The sequence below is a fragment of the Chiloscyllium plagiosum genome, chromosome 16 (assembly GCF_004010195.1).
Source record: "Chiloscyllium plagiosum isolate BGI_BamShark_2017 chromosome 16, ASM401019v2, whole genome shotgun sequence".
Classification (NCBI taxonomy): Eukaryota; Metazoa; Chordata; class Chondrichthyes; order Orectolobiformes; family Hemiscylliidae; genus Chiloscyllium; species Chiloscyllium plagiosum.
This window is the reverse complement of record NC_057725.1, coordinates 75,925,069-75,933,650: the sequence shown is the minus strand read 5'-3', so window position 1 is coordinate 75,933,650 and position 8,582 is coordinate 75,925,069. Positions and strand designations below refer to the sequence as shown.

Sequence of the window (8,582 nt, the reverse complement as noted above, 5' to 3'; positions counted from 1 at the left end):
AACTACAAATTGAGGGGTGATAGATTTAAGACAAATGCCAGAGACAGGTTATTTACGCAGTGTGGTAAGGGCGTGGAATGCCCTACCTGCTAATATAGTCAACTCAGCCACATTAGGGAGATTTAAACAATCCTTAGATAAGCACATGGATGATTTTGGGATAGTGTAGGGGGACGAGCTGAGAATAGTTCACAGGTCGGCGCAACATCGAGGGCCGAAGGGCCTCTTCTGCGCTGGATTGTTCTGTGTGAAAGTGCATGCTTTTCTGTAACCAGTGAATGCTCCACACAATTCCACTTTTTGCTCAGTTTTATTAAAAAAACCACTAATATTGGAAGCTTCTGTTTTCCAGTTCATATTCCAAGCAAAATATTTGTAGTCCTTACTGAGCTGATTGGGGGATTGAGAAATGAGGCCATGAAATGGAACTGGGTGCCAGCAGGTCCCATCAGGAATTTCTGGTGTGCACTAACTCACCATCTTTATATTCCTCTAGGCAATCAATGTGAAGGGCTCACTCAGACACATCTGAATGGATATGAGGAGGTGGAGGTGGAGGGCAGTGATGCTGATCAAAGAGCCTGCACTCCCTTCAGCCCCTATATATCGATCAGCATCAAGCCCAAGCCCCGAACTAGCACCAGAGACAAGGTAAATGTGGATGCAAAGGGTTTGAAGTAAAATGGTGGTGGTGCAGGGTGGAACATGGTTCAGGACAGCGGTGAGGGTGGGGAAGATTAGATAACCCAGCAAGCATTGGTCAGTAGAGCTACATATTTGGTCGGGAAACTGTAAGTGTTGCAGCAAACAGGTTGGCCAGTTCATGTTCATAGCCAGCTTACCATCCTCTTTCTTATGAAGAGTTCCTCTGGTATGTTTTATTCTTTTGTCAGCAAAGGGCACCATTAAAAACGCCAGCATTGATTGCCCTTCCCTGACTGCCCTGAGAAGGTGGTAATATGGTGTACGCTTGAACCAATGTGGGTCTTCACTGGTCCATGTTATGTTTCACACCATGACAATAAAATATTGACTAGCTATTGTAATCATTACCACTGGGCCACGTTATTATTACAGCGAACTTTCCAAATTTGCTCACTATCCTAACATTCACACAGGGACCTTTGGTCAGAGAGCTACAGCATGCAACATTGCAAAAGCAAACATGTCTTACACCAGCCTCATTTTTACAGTTAAAATAAAACTCTGCCCAGTACTCCAAACGTCTCTGCCAGAGGAGGAGTGGGTGAGGAGAAGTAGTAAGTGAGAGGGAATATGCTGGTAGATTTTGATTTCATATGCAATTCAACATATACCCATGTGTGAGTTTTATTGTATTCACTCGAGGGATGTGGGTGTCGCTGGCTGGGCCAATATTAACTGCCCCGTCACTAGTTGCCCCTTGAGAAGGTGGGGGTGAGCTGCCTTCTTGAACCACTGCAGTCCATGTGCTGTAGGGTGACCCACAATGCCCTTAGGGAGGGAATTCCAGGATTTTGACTCAGTGACACTGAAGGAACGGCGATATGTTTCCAAATCAGCATGGTGAGTGGCTTGAAGGGGAAAATGCAGGGGATGGTGTTCCCGTATATCTGTTGCCCTTATCACAGCTCCAAACAGGAATCTAAAATGAGAGGCCCGGGGAATTAGTTCATAGATAGAATAACAAACACCTGGAACATCGGAGGCTAAGGGGTGACCTTATAGAGGTTTATACCATCATGAGGGGCATGGATAGGATAAACAGACAAGGTCTTTTCCCTGGGGTGGGGGTGTCCAAAACTAGAGGGCATAGGTTTAGGGTGAGGGGGGAAAGATATAAAAGAGACCTGAGGGGCAACCTTTTTACACAGAGGGTGGGACGTGTATGGAATGAGCTGCCGGAGGAAGTGGTGGAGACTGGTACAATTGCAACATTTAAGAGGCATCTGGCTGGGTATATGAATAGGAAGGGTTTGGAGGGATATGGGCCGGGTGCTGGCAGGTGGGACTAGATTTGGTCGGCATGGACAGGTTGGACCGAAGGGTCTGTTTCCGTGCTGCACATCTTTATGACTCTATGACCTGAGTAGAGTGAGTTACAGACTAGAATCTAATCGAGCGGTTCAGAGTGATTTATGTATTGAGTAACAGATATCCAGGAGTGGTTTACACATGGGAATCTTATCAAGGGGGTTCGGGCTGGTTTATATATAGAATAACAAATATTGGAATTACAGACTGGAATCTAATCTATTGGTTTATATATAGAATAACAGATACCCAGGAGTGAGGTGCAGACTGGAATCTTATTGAGAGTTTTCAGCTGGCTTATAGAAGAAGAGATACCTAAGAGTGTGGTTTGGGCTGGGATCTAATGGAAGTCAGATACCCAATGGATAGGTATATGTCATATCATCGTTTGTGAGTGAAATATGATGACTAAGGGCAGGCCCTTCAATAATGAACAAACGCTCTACAATTGGAAATTGGTGATGGAGTGTTGTGATCAGCCATCCTCTCTGCTGGTAGCTTCAGACTGGAATGCAGAGTTTAGTTCTAGAACATTCTATTGTTTTGGTGGACAGAGTCCTGAACTGAATCAACTGGTAAGAATGACCCGTGGAGTAGCTTTGAGCACTTAGAGATGCAGGGATAAAGCTTCACTGTTCAGATTGGTTTTAAATTTAATCATTTAGTTTCTCTCATGTTGAATTATAAAAGTGCTTTCTGATTTCAGATAGAGCACAGCTTGGAAATGGAGACTCCCCAGGAGGAGTCCAAGAGCAAACAACTTGGAGAACAGGAAGAGCAAATGGAAGGAGAAGAATCTGTGAGGTATTGGTGCTGGTTTGGAAGGGCCGAGTGGACAGGCTGGTGACAGAGCAGTGGCCTCTGTATTCGAAAGTGGGTGTGCTAAAAGGGCACAGGAATTTTAATTCATAAAGGAAGCTTCCCTGAGATTGGTTCTGTTGGCCAAATCCAAACCTGTGAAGTTTCAAAAACAGAAATTGCTGGAAAATCTCAGTATGTCCGGCAGTACCTGTGGAGAGAAAGCAGAGTTAATGTTTCAGATCCAGAACCTTCAGATATTCTGAAGAAAGGTCACTGGACCCGAAACGTTAACTCTGCTTTTTTCCCACAGATACTGCCAGACCTGTTGAGTCTTTGCAGCAATTTCTGATTTCCAGTATTTGCAGTTCTTTGTTTTTCATTGTGAAGTTTCTCCACACTATTTTTAAAGATATTCAATTCCAGGGAAATTTCGCTCCTATTTCAACTCTATCTGTGTTTATTGATTCCTCCCCGTTCTCTTGGTCAGAGGAGACAGTTTTATGAATCCATTCTGAGCTCATTGGCATGAACATTTCACAATTCTGGTGACTTGAAGTTTCTCAGATCTAACAACTTAAAGACTTCATTACAAGCTTTTCTGATTTGGGATCTCCACTGACTGGGATCCATTTCTGCTGAGGTGACTGATTTCTCAGAACGGACTTGATTCTTCCATTCTAAAGTCAAAACAGGAAAAATATCCTGATCTGTATACTTCGCCCATATAAGTGTATCAAATTATGAGCATGACAGTGGCCTGCTAGGCAGCTGAGTGAAATCCCATGCCTTCTTGGAAATGATACACTTAGGTCACTGTCCAAATGACATTCCGATATTTAAAAGAGAATCTTCACAGGACTGACCAAAAACCACTCCTGTAATGTAAACTCCGGTTTCCAAAACTGATGGTAATATATTAGGCGCTTACCAGACTTCTGTGGGTCTGAAAGAGTTTGGGAATTGCTGGATTAGTGGTGCTAGAAGAGCACTACAGTTCAGGCAGCATCCGAGGAGCAGTAAAATTGACGTTTCGGGCAAAAGCCCTTCATCAGGATGTACTGCTCCTCGGATGCTGCCTGAACTGCTGTGCTCTTCCAGCACCATTAATCCAGAATCTGGTTTCCAGCATCTGCAGTCATTGTTTTTACCTTGGGAATTGCTGGACCAATTCAGCATAGCAGAGATTTAGTCTCCGTGAGGTGGAGAGAAATTGAGGATAAGGGGCCTGTATTCTCTCCAACTTAAAAGCATAAAAGGGGATTGATTCAGAAGTAAACAACTCTTGCAGGACCTGACAGGGTGGGTATAGAAAGAGTACTTCTCCCAGCTGGGGATCTCAAACCGGAGGGTCACTCAGAATATGAGAAGAGTCAGTTGGGACTGAGATGAAGACAATTTCTTCAGTCAGTGAGTGGTGAATCTTTGGAGTTCTGTACCCCAAAGGGCTGAGGAAGCTCCATCATTGAGTGTATTCTTCAGGCATTGACCACGTAGAGAGAGGGACCTTTTGGCCAGAGTCCTTTCACCAGCTGTAAGAGACAAACCACCTCCCTGTGGCAACACACTGGCCCGAGTTATTTTCACCCAAGGCTGGGTTCAGCAAAGTCCCAGCAGTGGGTCTGTGGTGAAGGAGAGAGACATTTGTTTATTTACTTCATAGATGGTGGACTTTGCTGGAAAGATTACCATGTACTACCCTTGCTCCATTAGAATGACAAAGGTGTCAGCACAGAAGCCATTCAGAGCCATGTGTCTGTTCCAGTGTCTGCTAGAGCAATGCAGCTATTCCCATACTCCCTGTGTTCAGAAGGTGGTGCTGCTGCAGTCCGTGTGCTGTAGGTACAGAGAGAGTTCCAGGTGTTTGACCCAGTGACAGTGAAGGAACGGTAATATATTTCCAATACAACCTAAAGCAGAAATTGCTAGTAAAGCTCAGTTGATCTGGCAGCATCTGTGAAGAAAAATCAGTTAATGTTTCAGGTCCAGTGACCCTTTCTTTGAACAGGAGGTTGACGGGGCCTTGGGTGAGTTACTGCAGTGCCTTTTATGCGATGGTACATCCTGCTGCCAATGATGGTGATGGAGGGAGGGAGGGCCTGTGGAAGATTGTGAATGGCGTGCCAGTCAAATGGCTGGATTTTGTTGTGTATTGTTGAAGCTTCACATGTCCAGACAAATGCAGGGACTTTGGACTCCTCGAATCATGGAAACATAGATTTATGGCACAGAAAGAGCCGATTAGCCATTGCAGCTGTTTCAGCTGAAAAATGAGCAAGCCAGCTTCATCCCATTTCCAAAAAGGGGTCCACCTGCAAGTTCTTGCCTGTCACGTGCATATCCAGATGCTTGTCAATCAGAAGAGAGGTTCTGCCATTACCACCCTTTCAGGCAGTGAGTGCCAAGCCCCTGAGTGAATTCTTGGAGAAGTGGTGGGGTAGTGTGGACTTACATTCCTGAGTAAGGGCTTAAGCCTGAAACGTTGATTCTCCTGCTCCTCAGATGCTACCTGGCCTCCATCTGAAGTCCTCACTTTTTCCTCCTCATTATCATCCAGAGCCCCAGGCTAATGTTCTAGGGCATGGGTTTAAATCCTAGTACAGCAGATGTTCAAGACTGGTTTAAATAAAGAGCTGGCCTAATGGGGACCATGTAACCGCTGCCAAATTTGATAAGATCCATCTGGTTCACTTATGTCCTTCATGGAAGGAGATCTGCCCCGTTTCAGAAGTGGTTTGGTACATTCATACCTAGAATGAGTAGGCTGTCTTCTGAGGAAAGGTTGGACAGGCAGGGCATGTATCTGCTAGAGTTCAGAAACCTAAGCAGTGACATGATTAAAACGTACAATAGTTTTAACAAGATGGAAGTGGAAGGGATGTTCCTTCTTGTGGGTCACTCCAGAATTAGGCAGCTCAGTTTTCAAATTTGGAATGCCACGTTTAGATAGAGAGGAGAGGAATTTTCTCTCTAAGTATCTTAGACTTTGGAACTCACTACTCAGAAGCTGGTGGAGATGGGATCATTGAATATTTTCAAAGTGGTGCTGGATGGATTCTTGTTTGGCAGCAAGGCAAACATTATGTGTTATGGGGATGGGTGAGTAAACGTGTTCAGTCAGCCATGACCATGCAAATGGTGGGGGGGAGGGTCAATGGGCTGAACAGCCTACTCCTGTTCAATATTCCTATTATCGGGGATAGTTGGGAATGTAGCATTTTGATCCCTCACCCACTTTGTTCAATTTTTTATTATAAGGTCGCCTATTAGATTAGATTAGAATCCCTACAGTGTGGAAACAGGCCCTTCGGCCCAACAAGTCCACACCAACCCTTCGAAGAGTAACCCACCCATTCCCCTATATTTACCCATGACTAATCCATCTAACACTAAGAAAATGTAGCACGGCCAATTCACCTGACCTGCACATCTTTGGACTGTGGGAGGAAACCAGAGCACCTGGAGGAAGCCCACACAGACACGGGGAGAACGTGCAAACTCCACACAGGCATTTGCCCGAGCCGGGAATCGAACCCGGGTTCCTACCGCTGTGAGGCAGAAGTGCTAACCACTGAGCCACCGTGCGCCCCTCAAACCAGATTATTAAAACTAACTAGATTATGATCACAACAAATTGCTGGAAAGCTCAGCAAGTTTGGCAGTATCTGTGGAGAGAAAGCACACTTACTATTCTGAGTCCAGTAACTTACAGATCCATGAGGTCATCTTTGTGTTGAACCCCAGGAGGTGGGAGAGATATTGAGTGAATATTTTGCATCAATTTTTACTGTGGAGAAAGAAATGGAGTCTAGCAAATGCAAAGAAATAAACTTTGATACTTTAAAAACAGTTCACATTACAGAAAAGGAAGTTCAGGATGTCTGGGAGAATATAAAGGTTCATAAATCCCTGGGACCTGATCTAATGTATCCCAGAACATTGTGGGAAGTAAGGGAGGAAATTGTAAGACCACTTGCAGAAATATTTATATCATCTATAATTACTGAGGAGGTACCTGATGGCTGGAGGGTGGCTAAAGTAGTGCTTTTATATAAGAAAGGTTGTAATGAGAAACCGGGGGACTATAGACCTGTGAGTCTGTCTTCGGTTGTGGGTAAATTGTTTGAGGTGATGATAAAAGATAGGATTACCGACATTTAGCGAGGCAGACATTTATTAGGGATAGTCAGCGTGGTTTTGTGCAAGGAAAATCATGTCACACAAACTTGACTGAATTTTTTGACGAAGTTACCAAAACGATTGAGGATGGCGGAGCAATAGACATTGTTTACTTGGATTTTAGTAAAAGCTTTTGACAAGATTCTGCATGGTGGACTAATTAGTAAAGTTGGTCAAATGGGATTCAGGGTGAGTTTGCCAATTGGATATATAATTGGCTAAACAGCAGGAGAGAGAGAGAGTAATGGTGGAGGGTTACTTTTCAGACTGGAGGCCTGTGACCAGCAGTGTTCCACAGGGATCGGTTCTGGGTCTACTGTTGTTAGTCATTTATATCAATGAGTTGGATGAGAATATGGAAGGCATGGTTAGTACATTTGCGGATGACACCAAAATTGGTGGCGTAGCGGACAGTGAGGAAGGTTTCCAAGGTTGCAAAGGGATCTTGATCAAATGGGTCATTGGGCTGAAAAATGGCAGATGGAGTTCAGTCTGGATAAATGTGAGGTATTGCATTCTGGTACAACAAACAAGGGTAGAGTTATAAAGAAAATCTCAAATTTATTTTTACTGGAGTGTAGGAGGTTGAGAGGTGACCTCAGGTTTACTAAATAATGAGAGGTATGGATAGAGTTAATGGTAGCTGTCTTTTCCCTAGGATGGGGGAATTTCCAGACTCGGCACATAATTTTAAGGTGAGAGGAGAAAAATTTTAAAAAGACATAAGGGGCAAGTTATTGACCGAGGATGGTTCACATGCAGAATGAACTTGCTGAGCAAGTGGTGGATGTGGGAACGTTTGGTTAAGTACATGAATAGGAAAGGTTTGGAGGGTTATGGGCCAGGAGCAGGCAGGTGGGACTAGTTTAGTTTGAGATTATGTTCAGCATGGTCTGGTTGGACCAAAGGGTCTGTTTTGAGCTGTATGACTCTAAGATTAGATTCCCTACAGTGTGGAAACAGGCCATTTGGCCCAACAAGTCCACACTGACCCTCCAAAGAGTAACCCGACCAGACCCATTTCCCTCTGATTAATGCATCTATCACTATGGGCAATTTAGCATGGCCGTTCACCTAACCAACACATGTTTGGATTGTGGGAGGAAATCAGAGCAAACCCATGCAGACACGGGGAGAATGTGCAAACACCACACAGACAATCGCCCGAGGCTGGAATCGAACCTGGGACCCTGGTGCTGTGAGGCAGCAGTGCTAACCACTGAGCCAACCTTATGACTCTATGACTCTTTTTAAGAACTGATAGCAGCTGGGAAAAGATGGGAATTATTCTGAGGATAGGGACTGGGGATGAAAAGGAGTAAGTGGATAGATGGCAATGGAGCCCAGAGAGAGAAAGAGAGAATGAAAGTTAGGCAGACAAAGAAAGGGTTGATAGTCATGGTTTAGTGGTGCTGGAAAAGCACAGCAGTTCAGGCAGCATCCGAGGAGCAGTAAAATCGATGTTTCGGACAAAAGCCCTTCATCAGGAATACAGGCAGAGAGCCTGAAGGGTGGAGAGATAAAAGAGTGAAGGGCTTTTGTCCGAAACATCGATTTTACTGCTCCTCGGATGCTGCCTGAACTGCTGTGCT

General features: G+C 44.6%; 1 protein-coding gene across 1 annotated transcript in view; it reads left to right on the top strand.

Moving 5' to 3' along the window:
- Positions 1-8,582, top strand: part of LOC122558021 (ciliogenesis and planar polarity effector 1-like) — a 77,987-nt gene that overhangs the window by 64,511 nt on the left and 4,894 nt on the right. The window contains exons 10-11 of the mRNA XM_043706355.1: positions 497-651; positions 2,720-2,817. Of these exons, the coding sequence (XP_043562290.1) occupies positions 497-651; positions 2,720-2,817 (253 nt within the window). The remainder of the gene's footprint in view (positions 1-496; positions 652-2,719; positions 2,818-8,582) is intronic.